The sequence below is a fragment of the Thermobia domestica genome, chromosome 6 (assembly GCF_964235325.1).
Source record: "Thermobia domestica chromosome 6, izTheDome1.hap1.1, whole genome shotgun sequence".
NCBI lineage: Eukaryota > Metazoa > Arthropoda > Insecta > Zygentoma > Lepismatidae > Thermobia > Thermobia domestica.
Genome location: NC_137459.1, coordinates 170,314,107 through 170,338,166, shown reverse-complemented (window position 1 = coordinate 170,338,166; position 24,060 = coordinate 170,314,107). Strand labels below are relative to the sequence as shown.

The 24,060-nt window shown below is 37.4% G+C and overlaps 1 protein-coding gene across 8 annotated transcripts in view; it reads left to right on the top strand.

Moving 5' to 3' along the window:
* Pi3K21B (phosphatidylinositol 3-kinase regulatory subunit alpha) overlaps positions 1–24,060 on the top strand; it is a 730,269-nt gene that overhangs the window by 214,784 nt on the left and 491,425 nt on the right. For 7 of the 8 annotated variants that reach the window (XM_081762370.1, XM_081762374.1, XM_081762367.1 and 4 more), the window contains exon 5: positions 5,702–5,743. The exons of the other annotated variant lie outside the window; for it this stretch is intronic. In XM_081762370.1, coding sequence (XP_081618496.1) covers positions 5,702–5,743 — 42 coding nt within the window. The remainder of the gene's footprint in view (positions 1–5,701; positions 5,744–24,060) is intronic. 8 annotated transcript variants of the gene reach the window in all.

Sequence of the window (24,060 nt, the reverse complement as noted above, 5' to 3'; positions counted from 1 at the left end):
TAATTCGTGTACACAATCGTGCACAGTCTATTTATAAAAAATGAAAGTCAGTTTATAGCGAATGCTTCATTAATTTTTTCAGATATATCGGTTTCTAACTGAAAAAGTGACTTCTCAAACCGAGTGCAATTTTTCTCAGTTTAATAAAATCCAATATAAGTAAATTAAGGAAGTAGATATATCTGAAAAGACGGGATGCTAATTTTGGATTTTGCAAAGCTCGCTAAACACACTGAGACTTGCTCTCACTAATTCCAGTGATGCTTGTGCACACTATCCTCAATGAGGCTTGCGCTAAATTGTCGAGAACCGGTCGCCGGATCGCGAGTTTGCACAGTTTTTTGGGTAACGTGTACGGCATCCCACGAGAATTATGTTGTTAACCGCTGCCACCTACCATCTTCTCTTTGTGTACCCACCTTGAGCCAAACTCGCTAATTCCCACTTCGTGTTCTTATAGTTGTATCGTTCATATAGCTGTACATGGCTATGGAAGTGATGGAAACGCTTGAAGTATTTGCAATTTACATGGTAAATTTGTTGTAGGATCACCGTTAGTATGCAGAACCACTGTGAATCGTCGTGGAATTGATGCGTTTAAGTCATAAAGATTTCCTCATGCAGTGTAGCACTCAGTTCAGTGAGTGAGGGTAGAATATGATATCTGGTCCGGAGTCTGAGTTCCAGATCTGACCACAGGTGTCCAATAATGTAGAGGTCTGGAGATTGGGCTGCCCAAGGGAAGTGTTATAGTTCATCCGATGTTCATGAAAAAAACCTTCAATTACTTCAGCAGTGTGGATTTGCTGCATTGAAATCTTGGAAAATCGCGTCTTGTCCATAAACGTTTCGGCCATAGGATGCATGTGGTAACATAAAATGTCCCCATAATCACTGGCAGTAATGTGTTCTGTGAGCTCACTTATACCAGGAAATTGCAGCTGACACCGTCACAGAGCATCCGCCATAGACACAGCCTGTTGGAAGTAAGGTGCAAGAGGACTCATGTGTTTTCGATCATCGGCGGTGATCTTTGCATGCTTTTGGTTCAATTGTCTGTGCGCTAATACGTTGTTGACGGTTATATCCAGTTCTAGCATTGCATTAGGCTGTTCCGGATGCTCATCTAATGTCGCAGTCAACTTTGCCGCATTCTTTCTAGGAACGTTGGTGACAATCTTCTTCAATGCCTGCCGATCCTGTCACTGAGCTTCTGTCCACTATTATCCTTTGCCGATATCTTTTGTCATGAGCTCTGTAGGTGATCATTACCTTTGATATTTCTCGCGACGTACGTAACACAGTGAACATTATATACATATGCATCAATTAACGTCCACTCTTGAATTGAGAGAGGTCTGCTATTTCTGATCATCACTGTTTGCCTTTTTGAGATGTCTCCATTCTCTCTCTTTCTTTCTTTCTTTCTCTGTCTCTCTCTCCTGACGCACTAGAGACGATCACCACTAACAAAAACCAGGCGCTAAACACGCACCCTCAGTGGTACCACCACATTCATTATATGTGCTTCAAAGTACACATGTTTCCATTATTTTGATTGTTATGTCCGTATTTATCAAAACGATGAAATCGCACACTTACTGCAACTGTCTTACGTTCAGTGGTAGTGAATAGTATGCGGGTGGTATAGTACGAGGTGATGCAAAGTGTCACCTCGCTAAATTTAAATACAGCATAGTGTAGTTTTACGGTTAGTTGTAGCAAGTGTATTCAGGGCAACCAGTATGCTATTTAGTGTATCGAAAGCTTCTGTGTCTAGTGCGAAGACAGCATACAGAGCTTTTTTTCTCGGCTTTCCCAGAGAAATGACATACCCCACAGTATGGGATTGTTATTGAAAAACTGATTTATGAAATATAGTCAAAATCGTTAAACTTTTTTGTTGTTATTGTTGGAAAATAGTATTTTTTTAAAGTTTTCACCCTTCAATAAACAATCCTTCTTTTTAGAGGTAGGAAGAAATTCGAGTAAAACCCTACAGAATCACATAGAAAGCTTAAGTTTAAGATTTGGTTTAGATACTTTGAACGATATGGTTTCTAGGCGAGTATGCATAAGGATAAACAGTCTGACAGACGGACAGATCTCGGGAAACAACTTTCTGTGGATCTGTGGACCATGAAACGTATAAATTGGTTCAAATCTTGTTCATTTTTTTTACCATCACGATCCTTTCTTTTCGTCACTCGAAAGAAAAGAAGACGTGAAATTCTGAAAATGACTATATTATTTTTCAAAGTATTTACCATTAAGATCGATACACGTTTGCATACGCTCAAAGCAATTTTGAAAGTTTTTTTTTTCACTCTGCGGCTGCTAGCTCTAAACCACTATACGGAATGCTTCAAAAGCTGCTTCACGACACAAATTACTCACCATGTATCTTGCGTTTCTTGTAAGGGACAAAAAGAAGTCATTCGGTGACAACTCAGGTGAGTATGGACGATGAGTCGTTAATTCGATATTTTAACTGTACAAAAAAATTAACAGTTTGGTGTGCTGAGTGGGAACAGGCTTTGTTGGGGTGAAGAATGATGAGAATTTGTATTTGTTTTATGCAGTTCGTTGATGACCTCTGGTAGACAAATTACTGTATACCACTCAGTATTTACAATCCTTTGATCTTCTAAAACTGTAGTTGCCAAATGCCCGGTATAACTGAAGAAGCAATCACTTTTTGGCAGCATTCCTTGAACGAACAACTTTTGTTTGTTTCATTTCACTTTGAAACACCCAAACAATAAACTTCTGTTTAGTTTCGGGTTCGTGTGAATAGATCCAAGTATCGTCCCCTGGAACTATGTAGTATGTCAACTTTTACTTACCTCGGTAGAATTTTTTGAATATTTCTTTACACCAATTGACACGAGAGTTTAAGTTGTATGGAATCTAGCGGCTTGAAGGTGACTGTGCAAAATTGTTTGTATTGCTTTCTACGTCAGTATTCAAGAATGCCTGAATCTCACGGTATGTCGTATGCTGACCTCTCTCAAATCATTTCGCCTACAACATCAACATTAATGGCAACAACAGGCGTAAATGGACGGCCTTCACGAAGTCCATCGTGAGAAATGTACGACTAGGCTGGAATTCGGAAAACCAATTGCACGAAGTCGTCTTGGATTGTGCTCTATCCCCAAAAGTACAAATGAACTTTTTTGATGAATTGTTTTGAAGGTAACTACATTTGAACTTATAGAAACTAAATGCCCGTAAATGTTCTTAGAAGTTTGTGGTTTACACACAGTACTAATACAAACTGCTGTGAAAAATAAACGAGTAGGTTTAAACAATCGAAGATAATTTTAACATATTCCTGGCGGGAGCTCTTGTAGTTCAGATTCCACGTTAATCAGTAGTCCCGTCTCATATAGCCTTGCTGCTGAAAGGGACGTTAAAATGAACATCAACATAATTTAAACATAGAAAGGTTTATTTTTTCTAAGTTTATAACAGCGAGATAAACAACCGTCGTACCATGCGAACCCTTCGTGATGAAAGGTACCGTTTGGGAAGTCCGAAAGTGCAGTAATTCATGGAATTAGCATCTGGACACTTATAACGGAAATATCCTGGAATGGAATAGTATGCAGTTGCAGCTGTCATTCGTCGATAGATAAACAGCGATCCTTTGGTCGTGTGACTTGAATATTCTTTCTGTAGTTCCACACGATGGGCATCGTCGTCATATAATGTTGGCATCGCCTGTGTAGACGGGGTATAGGACGTGTTTTTGGTGATAATCAGTATTAATTTTGACAATTTTTCGACCTTACAGATTGTGACCTTCGATCTGTAGCAAAAGTCAGTAACAACCCTAACACTTCCCGATAATTTCTTACCTGCATTGGTTGTGTTACTTCGTTGTTTTCATGAACACCTCTGTAGGTAATGACCCGAACTTTCCATAGCCACGTACATTTCCAGCGGTCACCAGCTAGGTGCATGTTAACGCGTGCGTTCTAGCGTTGTGGGCAGTTTAACAGTCTCAATTTGTGATGAATTGCATGAATCACTTGCGATTTGGCCACACGTATTCGTTCAGCCTTAATACGTTGTAGTGTTGGATTCTCATGGGCCACCAGGGGGGCGCGGTGGCTCAGTGGTAGAGCGTTCACCTCTGGTGCTTGGGGTCCCGGGTTCGATCCCAGCCTCCGCCAAGTGAACTTTGTGGTGGACAAACACCGTGCTCGTGGGTTTTCTCGGGGTTCTCCCGTTTCCTCCCACTTTCTTCATTCCACCATTTCACTCATCTCTCATCATCACCGTCTCCTTTAACCTAACCGGCATAACCGTGGGACGTAAAACTTAAAGATTTTCTCATGGGCCACCATATCCCGATCTTCTTTAGCACAAGTCCTTTGAGTTTCACTGGTGTCTTCTTTGGATGTGATTTCATTAACGATGTTGGTTGCGGAAGACACTGTTATGTGTAACGTTAAATTATAACACTAACAGTAAGCTATCCTACCCCAAAACCGCTGTTTTCACACTGATCTACTATCCGGGATCTATTAAAGTTTTCATTGGAACGAGTCATTACGTACCCTTCCCAAAAGTGCTTTATTTTTGGCAGCATTCTTACAGCTTATTAACTCTACTGTACAACAGCTGATATACTGATGCATATGTGCTTACAGTTTTGTTGCTCTGTGAAACGCATATTTATAGGGGTAGCTGTCTGCAAGTTGTTCGGAAGGAAACAAACCAACCTCTATAGATGTTGCCTGACAATGGCGCAGGCTTCCAAGTTGATTGCATCTGCCAGTTCACACAGCAAAATTCGTTCGTGCGTCACTTGAGGAACATCAGGATGAATTTCATCTTCCATGGCCCACTCATTATTCCGGCTTGATTATAATTGAACATCTATGGTCAGTTTTGGAATAGGGAATCCTGCGCAAATTGCCTCCTTCACTGTTGGCGACGCAACTACGTGCGCGACTGCACAAATAATGATTCACTCTTCCTCTGGAGATGGTTCATAAATTATATACCTTAATTCCTCTATGAATACAAGCTGTGGTATGGGCTGAATATAATCTAGCGCTATATTAATGAGATAAGTTTTATTTGGTTGTTTCCAAAACTATATGTTAGGGGAACCCCTGAGTTCCTGTCTGATATTTGATGCATTAAAAACACTAATGTAGAGAAAGTTTTTAATGATCTATTTTTATGAAAGACACTTTCTGGATTCAAAATACCTCATAAAACTTCGACATCTGTCTTATCTTTAGTTAATCGTTTTAAGAGTATACAATAATTTGAAATTCTAATCAAATATACAAGAAGGTGGATAAATTCAGAAAAAAATGTCCCGATTTAGAACGTGCTAGAAAAAAGTTATTAAAATGTTTTAAATATCGGCTTATATATTTAAATTACAAATGTATTTCGGAGCTTTATTAGTTGCATTTAGTTTTGTTATTCTACAACAGCTTTGTTACATGCGATTATAAAACAATACTCTATGTTCTTTGTATCATTTTTCGTGGCGGCATAAAACTAAATTCGTGTTAGTAAGCCATTATACGGTTTTTAAAAGTGAATATTAGTTTAGAATAGAAATATGTAGAAAAGTCTTTCTGTTTATTATTATATTTGAGTAACAGACGTAGGGTTTTATGTACATCTTGACGGTATTTCCTATTTAAAGACCCGTATTCTTTTTATTTAGGGCCAAAACCAATGACATCTACGTACTGCTGCCGAATACATTGTAAGTATGTGTATGTGTGTCGTCATGTATACTGTCTTTTCGATGATTGTCTGTGTGTGCATGTGTATCTGTACGAGTAATCATTATATATATATATATATATATATATATATATATATATATATATATATAATTGTAGTTCTCTGTGATCGCGAGTCATTGATAAGTGTTATTTTTTCTGCGTGTACTAAAACTGTCGCAGAGTAGTTTTGAAACGGTAGCTGAGTTTGGATTATAGTAATAGTCCCATAGAAAATCTGTTTAGAAGGTAGAATGAAGTTCATCTTAGTTCAATATACGTGGATCTCAACTTTTTGTTCTTCTATGAATTGCTCTGTACATTTTCGATGGGAGTTCTAAATATTGACAGGGATAAGATAGCGTGTTAGTTTGGAAACTTGTTAATTCCAAAAGTCATAGAGGTCTAGATTTCTCTTATTGCCATTGCTGAAAAATAATAGATAATACCAGACGTAGTCGGTGAAATTCACGTCTTTCATAACTTCCATTATGTTCAATTAGTGAATTATTATGCATGTGTGTTCGTGTACTGTCAGTATTAGCTTTTTGTCCTGTTATGTAGGATATAGTGTTATTAAATTATTGACATAATGAAAGTATGTAATTTTAGTTTACCTTTTTTCTTTCTTTTTTTTAATTCATAGTACACGTTATCAGCATTGTTTGAATTTTAGGAGTACCATTTATTATCTATTAAATATTTTTCAGCAAGTTATAAAGAACCGTGTGTCACTGGATTATTGTTCTTTGGCATTTGTCCTTCAGTGTTTCCCTCCTCCTGAAGAAAGCATTCAAACATACCGTAAAAATGTATGTAATCTACAGTAAATTTTATTTGAATACTGAAAAAGTTTTTAGATTTTTACAAGCATTTGTTACGCAGAAGCGATCATTAACTTGAAGGAAGAAACAATACACCGACTTGGTACGTATATGTGAAAATTCCGTTATTGATTTGTTATGAAATACTAAATCACAGGATATGTAGTAACGTAAGTAATATACAAGAAAATAGCTCTCCACTTACTATATTATTAATAAATTCCCCCTCTCTTTCTTTCTCTCATATAATAGATAGATATAGATATGGACATTGGAATAGTAGAGCATTTCTAATTCGATAAATATAACTTTCTATATTCCAACCCTGTTGGCTTTATTTGACTTTCGTTGTAAACGCATTGACTGTGTATATCTTCAGAGTTGTACCAAGTCGAGAAATTGCTATACTATTATTGTGGTATTATTTTAATTCTTACATTGTTACAATTTTGTATTTCAATATTGAATAATTAAATATTCTTACAAATTACAGTTCTGTTCAACTTCATATGAACTTTTTTCTTTATATCAACTGCTTGACAGTGCCACGGAACAGTACCATTTTTCGGAATAATTCAGAATGGACATTGGGGAACGAAATGAAATTCAGTACATATACAGTAGAGACAGGGTGCTATTATCCTAATGGAAAATGGTACAGATTGCGACACATGAAAAAAAGTTTATTCTTAGAGGGGGCGCTAGCTTACATTTAGTATGTAAAATTTTACCGGAGCTAATTGTTTTTCTTTTTTTTTTTCTAAACCTAATCGTGAAGAGTACAAAATTCCCACATCGCGACGTTCATAAATACACTTGGACATCACCAGACGGAAAAACACATAATCAAATTGATCACGTTTTAGTAGATAGAAGAAGACAATCTAGCATAATTGACGTCCGGTCGTTTAGAGGGGCTGATTGTGACACTGATCACTACCTGGTAGCAGCGATAATACGGGAGAGATTATCGTTGAATAAATGTAATACTCAATGTCCGAAAACGGAGAGATTTAATTTAAAGAAATTAGAAGAGAGCCAGGTAAGAGAGGAATACCAGATTGAAGTTTCGAATAGATTCTCGGTTTTAGAAGACTCGGAGTGCACTAGTGTTGAGGATACTTGGATTGAAATTAGAGATAGCATTAAAAGTTCAGCAATAGAAAAATTGGGACACGCGGAAATAAGTAGGAACAAACCATGGTTCGACCAAGAATGCATTAAACTAGTAGAGAAGAGAAAACAGGCAAAATTACGGTGGCTACAAAATCCGAATGAAATAACTACACAAAATTTCGCAGATATCAGGCGGGAAACTTCCAAAACTTTTAGAACAAAGAAACGGGATTTTTTGAAAGTTAAAATTAAGGAACTTGAAGATAATAGTAAAAATAAAAATGTTCGGGACATGTATAAGGGGATCAGCGAATTTAAGAAAGGCTATCAATCTCGTGCTTATATATTAAAGAAATCTGACGGAACAATTCTCACCGATACGGATAGCCTCTTAAATAGATGGAAAGATTTCTTTGACGATTTGCTGAACACGCAGCCAAAAACTAATGTGCGTGGAGAAAAGGAGATACACACCACAGAACCGTATATTCCAGAACCCAATCGAATAGAAGTGGAAGCCGCTATAAAGAAATTAAAGAAACACAAATCTCCGAGTGTAGATGAAATTCCGGCTGAGTTAATTTTAGCTGGAGGCGAAAAATTGTGGAACAAGATACACAAACTCATTCTCCTTGTCTGGAACAAGGAAGAATTGCCACAAGAGTGGAAAGAGTCAATCATTGTTCCAATTCACAAGAAAGGCGACAAAACTGACTGTAATAATTATCGAGGCATTTCTCTTCTGTCAACATCCTATAAAATCCTTTCAAATATTCTGTTAACAAGATTGACCCCATACGCAGATGAAATTATTGGAGATTATCAGTGCGGATTTAGACGAAATCGATCAACTATCGACCAAATATTTACCATTCGCCAAATACTCGAAAAGAAGTGGGAATACAATACCCCGGTACATCAACTATTTATTGATTTTAGAAAGACTTACGACTCGGTTAGGAGAGAAACATTATACAACATTCTTACAGAGCTTGGAATACCGAGAAAGCTAATTAGATTAATTAAGATATGTTTAAGTGAATCCCAAAGTAAAGTCCGGGTAGGAAAATTTTTGTCCACAAGCTTCCACGTCGAAAATGGCCTGAAACAAGGAGATGCGTTGTCGCCATTATTATTTAACTTTGTGCTGGAATACGCCATAAGGAAAATCAAAGATAGCAACCAGGGCCTAGAGTTGAACGGTATTCACCAGGTTATGGCATATGCTGATGATGTAAATTTAATAGGGGATGATAGGAGAAAAGTAGAAATAAATGCAAAGATATTATTAAACGCTTGCAGGGACATGGGTTTAGAAGTAAATGCAGAGAAAACTAAATACATGGAAGTGCGTCGGGACCGTAATACGGCAAATTGTGGAGGCGTTAAAATATTAAATAATACTTTTGATAAAGTGGATACTTTCAAATATTTAGGATCAATATTAACAGACGAAAATCATATTCACGAAGAAATTAAATGTCGACTAAAAGCAGGGAATTCGTGTTACTATTCGGTTCAAAATCTCTTGTCGTCGCGAATTATGTCGAGGAATTTGAAGCTTAAAATATATAAAACGATAATCATGCCTGTTGTTCAGTATGGTTGCGAAACATGGTCGCTTACTCTGAGGGAAGAACATAGACTGAAAGTATTTGAGAACAGGATCCTGAGAAGAATATTCGGACCCAAGAGGAACGAGAATGGGGAATGGCGGAAGCTTCATAACGAGAAACTACATAGTTTATACGGTTTACCCAACATTGTTAGGGTCGTCAAGTCTAGGAGGCTTAGGTGGGCAGGTCATGTAGCTAGAATGGAAGAAAGTAGAAACGCTTTCAAAGTCTTGACTGGGAGACCCATAGGAAAACGACCATTAGGAAGACCTAGGCGCAGATGAGAGGATAATATTAAGATGGATCTCGCAGAGATAGGAATAAAAGTAGAAACTGGATCCAATTAGCTAAGAATAGAAGTCAGTGGAGAGCTTTTGTGAACGCGGCATTGAACCTCCGGGTTCCATAGGCCATAGAGTGAGTGAGTTAGTTAGTTAATTTTTTTCTGCCTTGTTACTCATATGATGGTGATGTCAGAAAGCGATGATGTCGTGTTCCTAGGTGGTGCAAAACCAAGATGGCGGCCAAAATCCAATAGGGCTACCATGCTGTTCTATAGAATAGTAGACTTATTTAAATAGACACTGCTGCTGTAATAATTATTGTACAATTATGTTTTGCACATGGATCTCTTCAGTTTTAAATAGGCTTTCAAGTGGTACTACTTATGTTAGAATGTGAAGTAAGAGATGATGAGCTGTGAGGGAATTTCGACAAAAGTTCCCTCTGAAATTTCCCTTTCGGCGAATTTCGCGATCCTTAGCTCTGCTCTCCTTGCAGTCCATAAATCCAAATATTTAGAAAAATATAGCACTTTATGGATGACAAACTCACAAACTTTCACTTCAGTCGGAGCAATGTGTGGGAAGAAAAAAAGATTATTTCAAGTTGTTCCTATTTAATTTTGTCACTTCAACTGTAAGAAAGTTGTATTTTTACAAAATTACCTAAATGTGCATTACTTTACAAGAGCCATTGTTCCTTCGATTGTATTGCCTATGTTATGGTGATGTTACAAATCGACGATATGTTCGAAGATGGTACAAATTCAAGGTGTCGGTCAAAATCTACTACTATTACGATGATGAATGTTTCATGAAAACTGAAAATACATTATTAAATTTTTGAAAAATGGTTCCTTAAAATTGGAAAATACAGTATAAATCAATATACGTATACAACCACCTTACAACTGGCAACACAGATAAAAGAAAACTTGAGGAACTTTAACAAAAAAGATGTCTTAAATATATGTGTTTACTGTATATATAGGCTAAATGTAATTTCAGTTTTTGAAGAAAAAGTAGTTCTTACTTAAGACTCAGAACCACTTGTGATTCAGGGTCATTATCAAGTTTGGTTATTATGGTTTGACAAATTAACGAACTGTTTCTGAATTTCTAGACCAAATGTCACATTTATCGGTTGTCAACATTTCCACATTCTTCTACATTACAAGCACAAAATGTACAACAAGGTGCTCTTTTTTCATCCACAGTTCTGAGTGGTGCATTTTCGTCATTTACAAGGTCACACAAGATCAGATGGACTCGAACTTCATAAGTGTAGGTTGAATGCCCATACACATCACTTTTAGTGAATCCATAGATGGTTGGATCCTGAGTGAGAATAATCGGTGTTAAAGCGTTTCGTCATAAGTATGTCTGGTGCACGGCACGCAAAATGTGATACCAAAAACAGTGTGAGGTGGATGATAGGGTAAATGGTGAATCCATCACTGATGTTTTTTTGTTTTTTTTTTTCATAAATTCTTGAAACTGAGAATCATTACTGGTTCCTTTCTTTTCCCGAATTGCCAACTAAAGCATTGTTGTACATCTGCAGAGCTTGGAATAGCAAGTCCCTCAAGAACTTTAAGCGGCTTTAAAGTTGCATCGCCCATCTTCTTTACTATTTTAAATGCAGTTTCTTTTGTTCCAATCCCGCTGGTTTTGTCACCAATAAGCTGACAACCAATACAATAGGGTGTTCGAGCTCACAAACTATTGTATGAAGCTTTGAGACGTAGTGGTAAGAGTACTACGAGGGTTTAGAAGTTAGTGAGAGAGACATTACGGAATAAACAATGATGTTTGTTTTAGAGTTTCCCGTACCTGTGGAGAAGATAGATTCGTCTTTGTTGCTTCAGAAACAATTCGAAACATTAGAAAAAGTTAAAAATTTAGAGCATAGACTAGATTTATTCCTCGGTGGAACTTCTGCTTGATCGGGCCGATCATTCTGACCGATAGAGCGGGCAACTGGAGTCTCCATCTGGTAACAGTCAAGAGGATGATTCTATATTTCTTCATTTTGAATTATCGTAATTATGCACGCTGGATTACAATATACTTGGGAGATATGATTCGTCTTCCAAATGATGTGCTTAAGGAGTTTCAAGCTGAGAACTTCTCCGTTAAATGCACAGATAGTAAATTAAACAGATCTGCTTGAGACCATGCTCTTAAGCATACCCTCATTCGATCATCGAAAGTCCAAGGAGGAATTATAGGCATGTCTGCTAGAATTGAAGTTGTCATGAATTGTTAACTTTTACATCATGAGAAGACTACGATGAAAGAGTCCTCTGCCAATCATGTGGACTGGAGTGTGATGCTACTGGAGATATAGATTCTTCACATGATGAGTGGTTGCCACACTGAGCTGCTAGAGACTAAGAGGATGTTCAAAAGCTGATAGCTTACTTGAAAGAGCAAGACAACCCATTTAACATGGAACATGCTTCAGTAGGATTGCGGGAAATTAGTAATGAAATTATTGCTAACTCTGAAATTACAAATGTTTTGTTAAATCTGGAAGAGAATGGAAGAAATAGGTATGAAAAATGCAGAGCGGAGAGATTCATTAATCCAATTAAAAGCTTGCACGATCCCATCAAAAGAACAAAACTACACACCTTCACTGAATGCCATGCTATATCAGATCTGAAGCCAGTAATGTAACTACTGAGAAGACATTGCGAACAGTTAGGAATACACTTCTCTTAGCTTCAGAGTGAAATTACGCCTTCAAGGAACTGTTCAAGTATGAGCTCCCATATCCTCGCTATATTCGATGGGTTTGGCATAATGAAAGCAAACAAGACATCGTTGATGAATTCAATAGCAACAGAAACTATGTGCTGAACAACAGGTGAAGCAGACTTAAAAGTTCCTACTAATACAGTAGTTCATGTGTATGACGCCATGGCGCTAGTACATTCCCTTCAGAAAGTTTCCGAATTTAATACGTTCGGTGATTATGCAGGTTATCTACTGAAAATAACTAAACTGTTCACTTCACGGATTTATGCTGTTAATCGAATGATGATGTCTTCGATCGCTATGTCTGTCATGTTAAGGACTCGGAAAGATACCATTGAGTTTCCCGTGATGATACGCTACGGATTGTAATAAAATGACCTAACACCAAATTTCCAAAGTAGTGGAAACGATGCTTAAGCTCATATGAGAACAGAAAAACTCCATTCAATTCCTTGGTCAATACTGGAGAAATGAAACAGCAAACTTTCTTCAAGATGGACAAGAATTAGCGATCAGTGGTAGTTGGAATCACAAGAATGTAAACAAATAATGAAGTCAACATGAACACCTGTTCCGGAATTAGATAACAACCAGGTAGAAGCTGACGCCAGGATATACTTATATGCGCATCATACTATCTGAAGTTGTAACAATAATGGCATCTCAATAATCGTGCATAGTCCTGACACTTATGTATTTATTCTAGGTATCCATCTATGGTAAAACTTTAGAAGGCCGGGATGTCAAGCCATGTGGAAGTATTACGGCACAGCAGAACGACAAAATCTAGCCATACAATCAGCTGTTGAAGCGTTAGGTAATGAGTTTTGTCATATAGTGCCTGTTTTCCACAATTTTCACTGATTGTGACGCAACCATCATGATTTGAAGAAAAGAAACTGCATTTAAAACAGTAAAGAAGATGGGTGATGCAACTTTAAACCGCTTAAAGTTCTTGAAGAATCGGCTATTCCAACATCTGTGGATGTACAACTACCTGAAATGTTTTAGTTTGCAATTCGGAAAAAGAAAATGACCAGTAATGAAGACTCTCAGTTTCAAGAATTTATGAAAAAACAACAGTGATGGATTCACCACCTACGCTACCATCCACCCCACACTGTTTTTGGTATCACATTTTGCGTGCCGTGCACCAGACATACTTATGACGAAACGCTTTAACACCGATTATTCTCACTCAGGATCCAACCATCTATAAATTCTCTAAAAGTGATGTGTATGGGCATTCAACCTACAGTTATGAAGTTCGAGTCCATCTGATCTTGTGTAGCCTTGTAAATGCCGAAAATGCACCACTCAGAACTGTGGATGAAAAAAAGAGCACCTTGTTGTACATTTTGTGCTTGTAATGTAGAAGAATGTGGAAATGTTGACAACCGATAAATGTGACATTTGGTCTAGAAATTCAGAAACAGTTCGTTAATTTGTCAAATCATAATAACCAAACTTGGTAATGACCCTGAATCACAAGTGGTTCTGAGTCTTAAGTAAGAACTACTTTTTCTTCAAAAACTGAAATTACATTTAGCCTATATATACAGTAAACACATATATTTAAGACATCTTTTTTGTTAAAGTTCCTCAAGTTTTCTTTTATCTGTGTTGCCAGTTGTAAGGTGGTTGTATACGTATATTGATTTGTACTGTGTTTCCAATTTTAAGGAACCATTTTTCAAAAATTTAATAATGTATTTTCAGTTTTCATGAAATATTCATCATCGTGGTAGTAGTAGTAGATTTTAACCGACATCTTGTATTTGTACCATCTTCGAACATGACATCGTCGATTTGTAACATCACCATAACATAGGAAATACAATCGAAGGAACAATGGCTCTTGTAAAGTAATGCACAATTAGGTAATTTTGTAAAAATACAACTTTCTTACAGTTGAAGTGACAAAATTAAATAGGAACAACTTGAAATAATATTTCTTTCTTCCCACACATTGCTCCGAATGAAGTGAAAGTTTGTGAGTTTGTCATCCATAAAGTGCTATATTTTTCTAAATATTTGGATTTTTGATGACTGCAAGGAGAGCAGAGCTAAGGATCGCAAAATTCGCCGAAAGGGAAATTTCAGAGTGAACTTCTGTTGACAATCCCTCACAGCTTCGTAAAACTCAAAAAACTCAATCCCTCACAGCTCCTCTCTCTCTTACCTTATATTCTAACATAAGTAGTACCACTTGAAAGCCTATTTAAAACTGAAGAGATCCATGTGCAAAACATAATTGTACATTAATCGATACAGCAGCTGTGTTTATTTAAATAAAAGTCTACAATTCTATCGAACGGCATGGTAACCCTATTGGATTTTGGTCGCCATCTTGGTTTTGCACCACCTATTTTGACATCATTGCTTTCTGACATTGCCATCATATGGGTAACAAGGTAGAAGAAACATTAGCTCCGGTAAAATTTTGCACGCTGAATGTAAGCTAGCACCAGGTCTATCTTTGGAACATGTGCAAACAGCCATGCAGAATGAGTCTTCCCGCCAGAAAGACACAGATATGAGTACTTCAGTAAGATGTTTGACCTCCCCGAATGCTAATGCCATTCTGCATGTTATTCATGCTGTCCACTAAACTAGTGAAGAGTCCTTGGGGGATATTGTACCACTCCTCTCGAAAGGCGTTTATCAGTTGTTGCACGTTTCGGGGAGGAACACGTCTGACAAGGACATCCCAAGCATGCTCATTCAGATTAAGGGCCGGGGGGCGCGGTGGCACAGTGGTAGAGCGTTCACCTCCGGTGCTTGGGGTCCCTGGTTTGATCCCAGCTCGCGCCGTGTAGACTTTGTGTTGGACAAACACCGTGCTCGTGGGTTTTCTCGGGGTTCTCCCGTTTCCTCCCACTTTCTTCATTCCACCATTTCACTCATTTCTCATTATCACCGTTTCCTTTAGCCTAACCGGCATAACCGTGGGACGTTAAACTTAAAGATTTCATTTCATTTTTCAGATTAAGGGCCTTACAAGGCCATTGCATACGTGTAATATCTTCAAATTCAAGTGTGTCCGATACTTGAGCCGTCCTGTATGGGCGTGCATTTTCGTCCATAAAGAGAAATTTTTGATCTACCACACCCCGGAAACGACGAGCATGATTCAGAAGAATCTCTCTGCAATACCGCTGTGATGTTACGCTACCTCTTTTCAAAGATGTGAAGCGAGGTTCTGTCATTGTGCATAATGCCTTCTCACAACATCACGCCCTGTCCATAGCGCTGACGTTCATGAACTTTCTGTTGTGCATAACGTGTTTCTCGCTCTCTCCACAGTAACTGGTGGCCAGAATTACTTGTGACAGTGAAACGGAATTCCTCCGAGAACATCACTCTGAACCACTATTGCTGATCCTAACCAACATGCTCTGACAACACTAATCGTTCGCGACGATGGCGTGGCTGAAGTGGGATGCATTTAACAAGTTTCTGTGCATACAAACCAACCTGATTTAAGATGCCGCCAAATGGTTCTGGCAGATACATGTGTACCGGTAGCAGTTGCAAGGTCTGCAACTATCTGACGCAGAGTGCCCTGTCTGTTCCTTTTCGCCACTAGGGATACAAGTCAATCGTTTTGAGGTGTAGTCTTCCTTCTACGACCACCGGCATGCTTTCACATCGAATTTCCACCTTCCGTGGCCTTTTTTCAATGACACTTTTTGACGCTTTCATTGCTGTTGCCACAGTAGTGACATTTTGACCAGCTTTCCAGCTGTCCAACTGCACGTCTGCGATCGTACTCACTCAAATGCTGTCTTGAAGTCATTTTGCACTTCATTATTGCCCCACCACACTGGATTTCATTGAACTGAGTTCCACCACCTACGACTTTCACCACCGCTTTTTACGTCAAATACCTCACTGCATACACTTTCGACTTAATACTTTTGTGCACTGTCTTTGATACACATACAGGTCCTACTCAGCTACGCCCCCTGCATTGTATTTGACAGTAATTGGTCGTCTGTCGGGAATACTACGTGGCATAAATCAGTTGTTCCTTAGCAATTGTCAAGCAGTGTAATTTTTGCTTTCGCTTTTTTCTTTTTCTTATGGTAATAAAATATTCCAAATTTAACTTACTTTCAAACTTTATTCTGTATTCAATGTGTTAGCATACAATTTTCTGTTGTTTCTGTGAGTAACCTTTTATATCTATATGGATGGGTATATATATATATATATATATATATATATATATATATATATATATATATAATCACCAACACATTTTGAAATATTTTTTCTTCTGTTGCTTGCTGCGTTAATGCTGACTTCTCTGATTGATTTAATTATATATATATATATATATATATATATATATATATATATATATATATATATATATATATATATATATATAGAGAGAGAGAGAGAGAGAGAGAGAGAGAGAGAGAGAGTGAACAGTTTATCTGGAACATCTGTGATAACAGGAACCAAAAAAAAGGGGGAGACGAGTGAAACTTTGCACGAGGCTACTACATGGAGGGGGACATCGTTTTACGTAATAAGTAACACCACTCAGTGAACAGTGTTGCCATCCCAGGATAAAGTTATTTTTTCAAGTGACACTACATCAGATTATTACGTATTTCAAATCAAAATATTAAATGAAAACTGAAAATACCACATTTATTGTTCAGTGTTGCAAACTAAGGATGTTATAGTATCACAAACATCCCAAATTAGGAAGCCTCTTACACACATACGGCACAACGGAGATGGACAAGACAATGAACATCGGAAGTACCTCAGCGTTGAATACTGTTTTCATGGTATGATTTGTTTGGAATGAATAGGAACGAAGTTACAAGAGCTTAAAAATTTGATTTTTTTTGAAAGACTTTATTTCAAAAACATGCTAAGGTAAGTATTATATCTAATTACTTGCGTGGTTTGCAATTGGCAGATAAATCATGTTGCCGTTTGCAGCACTTCGATATTTGAACCGTTCCGGAGATATGATAAACATTGATAAAGTTACCAACACTGCTGAAAATGCCGTACTTCTGGACAATATTTAAACTGATTTTGGTTTTCTTATCTTTTGTAGCATTCCAGGAATAACATTTAGTAGGTGTAATTACAACTAGTCCTCGCAATTACATGATTTTAGCAGTGTTGCAAACTTCAGCAATGTTTATTATATCTCCGGAACGGTTTGAGATATCGTAGTGCTGTAAACGGCAAAATAATTTACATATCCATTCCAAACCACACAAGCGACTAGATATGATACTTATCTAAGCATTTTTTTAAATAAAGCCTTTCAGAAAAAAAATCAAATTTTCAAGCCCTTGTAACTTCGTTTCTATTCATTCAAAACAGGTCCTACCGTGACCATAGTATCCAACGCTAAGGTACTTCCGATGTTCATTGTCTTATCCATTTCCGTTGTGCTGTATGTGTGAGAGATTTGGGATGTTTGTGATACTATAACATCCTTAGTTTGCAACACTGAGTAATGAATGTGGTATTATCAGTTTTCGTTTGGCATGTTGATTTGAAATGTTATCTGAGGTAGTGGCATTTGATGGTACTGGAAACTTTATACTGGGATGGCAACACTGTTCACTGGGTGGTTTTGCTTATTACGTAAAACGATGTCTCTCTCCTTATAGTTGCTTCGTACAAAGTTTCGCTTCTTTCTCTTTTGGTTTCTCTGTTATTACGAATGTTCCAGATAAATTGTCCACCCTGTATGCATATATATCTTAAAGTAGGATCATGTCGAAGATACCTCGCGATCGAGGTCGAGGTTTAAGTCGCGGTCGCTACCTCGATGTCTAGGTCACGATGGATGAAGGGCGCACATAGCGAGGAGGTTGCACCCTCGCTGTTAAGTTCTTACAAGGAAGGGTCACGCAGTGGCTCCGCTGAGATCCGAACGAGACAATTGTGTTTGCATTTGATATAACTAGATGAATTCCCAAGTTATACGTGCCACCGAGCGGAATATCGTGAGTTACAACATATTTTGTAATGTAAGAACTACAAAAAAATTACCTGGCATAATAGTTTGAACCGGGTCATTTGTTCGAAAACGGTTGAGTAAGTGGAAAACTCGGCCAACACGTATCCCATCATTTTCAACGACAAACATTTTTGGGGTAAAAACTTTCTCCTAGGGTCCCCCGCAGGGTCCCAGACGGGGTCCAACTCAAAATTTTCCAATAGCAAGGGGGTTAAGTGGCACATCATTTGAAAGCTGTTGTAAAATGAAAGAAAATGCAGCAAGTCTCGACTCTCTATAACAACCCTGTGCAAAATGGCGATGTGTCAAAGTGTAAACTAAAACTTAATTGAAAAATCCATGGTCGCCCCTATAAATCGGAAACGGTATGACAAATGTGAAAACAGGAAAGGATGTGTGGTATTATTTTCAAAGTACAACGATTAAAATGAAAACGTCTTGGCCCAGGGTCCCCACATGGTCCCAGGTGGGGTCCAACTAAAAAGTTTCAAATGGCAAGAAAGGTAGGACATCATTTGAAAGCTGTTGTTAAGTGAAAGAAGACGGAGCGCATCTCGACTTTCTACGACAACCCTGTCCAAAATTGCGGTGGGTCAAAATGTAAACAAAAGCTTAATTGAAAATATATTGCCACCTTGAATCCAGGAGGGCCGCTTCAAACCTATATCGAAAGAATTAGCGTACCAAACTGCTGAAGCTACGAAAACAAATTTGGCATTAATGTTGATTAGTAAGTGACTAAAATATGCAAAATGTTCAAAAACGCAACACCCTGAGTTCAAAATGCCGCACTATGTATCGAACGCATATCCAGCTCACACCACTGGTGTTGGAGAAGCGAACGTTTATGGTTAATCGTAGATATCCACAAAATATCAAAGAGTATAATCTGTAATCCAATGTGGCTGCCAGCGTGAAAAATGAGTTTGTATATAAATATGTTATTTCTTGGAATACTGTGACCAAACCAACAAAGTTTGACGCAGCTCGATGTACTGAAATGACTTACACACGTTTGGTACTACTCGCCAATCTTGCAAAAATATATATATATAATATATATTTTGTATATTTGGTATTGCTTGAAGTATTGCGATCAAACCAACAAATGACATACAAATGTCACCATCACGAATACGTTACAATAGAGCCCACAACCTAACGGTGCACCAAATTCTTTCTGTATGAACTACGTATGACAAAATTAGAAAAATAGCCGAAGGTATTCAACTTTTGTTTAGCAGTATGAGTAGGAAATCAGAATTGTGTGTTCATCGCATATTCGTTATACTCAAGTAAATAATGTCGAGAGAACCGTGACGAACGTGCATTAAGAACAAAACATATATGTGTCGTTACCGAATGAAATAATAGTTGAAGTGAGTCGAAATTCAATTGTTCTTTAGTCTTCCTATTATTTCTAAATACATAATAGAGAAAAATAGAGATTTAGATTTGTACTGTTATGAATGACATAGGTTTTAAGCGGCCATCTTGGATTCAAGGTGGCCATAGTTTTTCAATTAAGCTTTTGTTTACATTTTGACCAGCCGCAATTTTGCACAGGGTTGTGCAAACGATGAGCTTCTTAACCTCTCTTGCCATTTAAAACTTGTTTAGTTGGGCCCCACCTGTGACCCTGTTGGCACCCTGGGACAAGACGCTTTAACTCAAATTGTTGTACTTTGAAAATAATGCCACACTCCCTTTCCTATTTTCATATTTGTCTCACCGTTTCCAATTTATAGGGATAACCATGGACTTTTCAATTAAGTTTTTGTTTACATTTTGACCCGCCGCCATTTTGCACAGGGTTGTCGTAAAGAGACGAGACTTGCTGCATTTTCTTTAATTTTACAACAGCTTTCAAATGATGTGCTACCTAACCCCCCTTGCCATTTGAAAATTTTGAGTTGGACCCCGTCTGGGACCCTGGGGGGACCCTGAAACAAAGTTTTTACCCCAAAAATGTTTGTCGTTGAAAATGATGGGATACGTATTGTCCGAGATTTCCATTTACCCAACTGTTTCCGAACAAATGACTCGGTTCAAACTATTCTGCCAGCTTTGTAGCTTTCATATTACAAAATATGTTGTAACTCACGACATTCCGCCCGGTGGCACGTATAACTTTGGGATTCGTCTAATTATAACATATCAAATGCAAACACAATTGTCTCGTTCGGATCTGAGCGGAGCCACTGCGTGACCCTTCCTTGTTAGTTTAAGCAGAAACATTGCTGTGACGCATATGAAATTATTCCGTCAGTGCAAAGAAATCACTGCGAAACCATATTTTGAAATTGAAAGGAACAAACAGTTTATAAATAGGAATGGACGCGAGACGAGATATGAGATATGCCAAAGTCTCGTCTCTTATTTCGCAAACAAAATTGTCTCATCTCTTGTCCATCTCTATCATCAGACTTTTACATCTTTTTTTTTTTTTTTTTTCAATGTTCTGTGAAGAAATGTCCTCTTCCAGCACTCAGGCGAGAAATCGTTTCCCAGTAAAATTACAAAAATTAAAAAAAAAGTGTGTCTTCAGGTTTCGAGGTGGAGGGGGTATTAACTTCAGCAAATGAAGTTTCGATACTGCAGTTCCATTATTCGATATTTCCTCCCTATGGATGCATGCCTGTCTTTACAAGTATTTCTTTATCTTATACCAGTAACGAATTTAGAAGAAACCCTTTGTATATTAATATTGGAATTGGGGGGGGGGGTGAAGTTTCTAAGCACAGATGTGATTAACAGTAGCTTCTTTTTTTGCTAATAAAACTCCAACTGACCAAAGCAGTGTATATATTTTAAGATTATATATTTGTGTATCCCGTATATAGAAATCCCATAATTTACGGACTCAGCCCGAAAGCGCCCTCCCTGTAACCACCACTGCCTTATATAATAATAAGCTACAATATAATTCTCAAATAAATATGAATAACTTATCTGACATTTCCATTTCAGTTGCTGTTATCTTCCACACACTATTTAAAACGTGCCTACTATGATGTTGGTTGTTTTCTTTAATCCCATATTGCTGGAACATTCCTCACTAATTCTATTAATATGTCTTTCATAATCAAATTTAATAGTGCAGCAAAACCTCTCGAGCATAGACACACACAATCCTCTGCAGACGAATTTCGAAACAAATGAAGACTTTACTCCGTGCAGCGCTTTAGGGAGAACCAATGAGAACACGAGTCACAGCGATGCTTCCGCTGAACGTCGATGTTAAAAAAAAAAACTCGGTTGTTTATCATCGCGACGACTAATTCACCCTTGCGATCGACCTCTAGGTCGCGATGTAGCTTACATCTTCGGCATGCGCTTACTCATTTGAATCCATGGACTTGTGCCAGTATCGAGGGTGCGACTGCGACTTAAAGCTCGACCTCGATTGCGAGGTCTCTTCGGTATGTTCGTACCCTTATATGGTCTTTACATCTAGTCTTAATTGTATGTCCCGTTTGTCTAGTGTATGTTAGGATACATTCACATGGGATTGAGTAAGCACTTTAGGCGTCTGATCTTTCACGATGCGTATCATTTGTCTATTCTTTAAAGGTGGCAAATGCATTTTTTGTTCCGATTTTTTTTGTTCCATATTTATTTAGTAAACGACTTAGTTTAATCGAGGTATAGTGAATAAAGAACATGAGCGAAAAGGTTTGTTTTTCTTGTAAAGTTCTGTCAGAATTGTGCTGCTTGTGATATTTTAGGCGTTTTGTTGTTGTCTTATTGATATCTCTATATTATAACCATTTTGTAGGAAAAATATTTTTAAGATGACTTACTTGTTCTTGTAGGTGATCTTTGTCTGATACCCTCTTTGCTTTATTTAATAATGAATTCTACTGGGATGGGTATTGATAGAAATCAGCTCATCTATCCTCCTGGTACCCAACTCAGAAGAATTCATTATTAAATACATTATCCCATCGCAACGAGGATATAAGGAGGTTATCTTTAAGAAGAAGTAAGTCAAATGAAACATGTTTTTTTTTCCTCTACAAAATGATTAAAATGTCGCAAGAAATAGAATTCAGGCGGTTTTGGAAGAAGAGCAAAAGTTTGCATCCACACCCTTTATTACACACACAGAGTAAAATAAGTCATTTACGAATAAATATGGAATAAAAAGAATTCACATGCCAACTTTAAAAATTAGACATACCGGGTATTTACTCAATCCCATGTGAATGTTATATAACATACATTGGACAACGGGACGTACAGTTAAGACTAGATGTGACGAACTTATACTATATACACGGTACCAGGTACCGTATATGTATATACAAGTACCAGGAAAGTCAGCATTAGCGCAACATGCAATAGAAGAAAAGCATAAAATGTTTGAAAATGCGTCGGTGATATGTGGATCCACCCATATGGATATGAAAGGTTATTAAGAGAAGCAATAGAAATAAAATTGCACAATAACACATTGCATAGAGAAAGTGATTTAGAATTAAGTGAAATTTGGAATATTTTATTACCTTTAAAAGGAAGAGAAAGCAAAAGCGGTAATAAGAATAAGAAAACTGTTAATATAATTTTGAATCAAACTGTAATGTGTAATAGTGTCTGTTAAATATTAAAATATAAAATTATAGCAATGTAACAATTAAAATTATACCACAATAATTGTACAATTCGCCGAATTAGTACAAAACTAAAGATGTTAATAACGCCATTCAAATAAACACGGATGAAATATCAGAAGTCTTATTTATTCAGTTACAAACATCTCCGTGAAAATTACATGGAATATATAAAGTAGAGCATTTCCTTCAACATTCCGATATTCTCGTTCAAGAATCTGCTGAAGACATGATACAAACATACGCGTTGGTCTCAATGTAGCCTAGAACAAATTGAATAAAAAACATTGTAAATACCGTTGCCTCGGCAAAGACAGAGACTTATGTTGTTACTTCTCCAGTTGGCATCTATTTTGTAAGCATCTTTTCAGAAGGTGAGCCCATTCTCCTTGTCCATTATTTCTGGTGTTCGCTGAAATGTTTGTAGATTAACTGCGATCGCAATTGTCGATTGTTTAGAACGGTTGCTGTAGTTTTAGGCAGGGACAGTATAAACACTTTTTTTCCCTTCTTTTGCATAGGCTTTTATTTTCAGTCGGGCTAGAATAACACGTAGGAAAAGCAAGCAGGGATGAATGAAGTAGTAAGACTATTATACAGAAGAAATTTTTCGTATAGTAATTTTGTTTACGAAATACGGTTTTTAAAGAACATTTGATGATCAAATCTCTGTATTAATTATCACTTCGTTGATCGAAGAAGACAGACATGTGAAAGATGCTGATTGTACATTAGTTAAGTGGTACAAGATTGGATAAGGTCATGAACATATGACTAGGCTGTTTATAAAGAAAATGGCACTTGTAGTAGTAGCACCTATATACAGTATACTATTTTAAATAAAATCTGGAACGGTACATTTACATTCGTTTACATTTACTTGTTTGGCTGATAGTACGTGCAAACGTAAAAGATACCGTGAAAAAAAAAAATACATCGCAGCACGGTATTCCGAACACGAGGAATCGTGGAATTGGATGACCCTAACTTTCCGACTTTCTGTCGACACATCACTCTTCCTGTGCAATCTTAGCTTTTGTCTACTTTGAACCCACCTTTAATTAAGAGCATTTCTGAG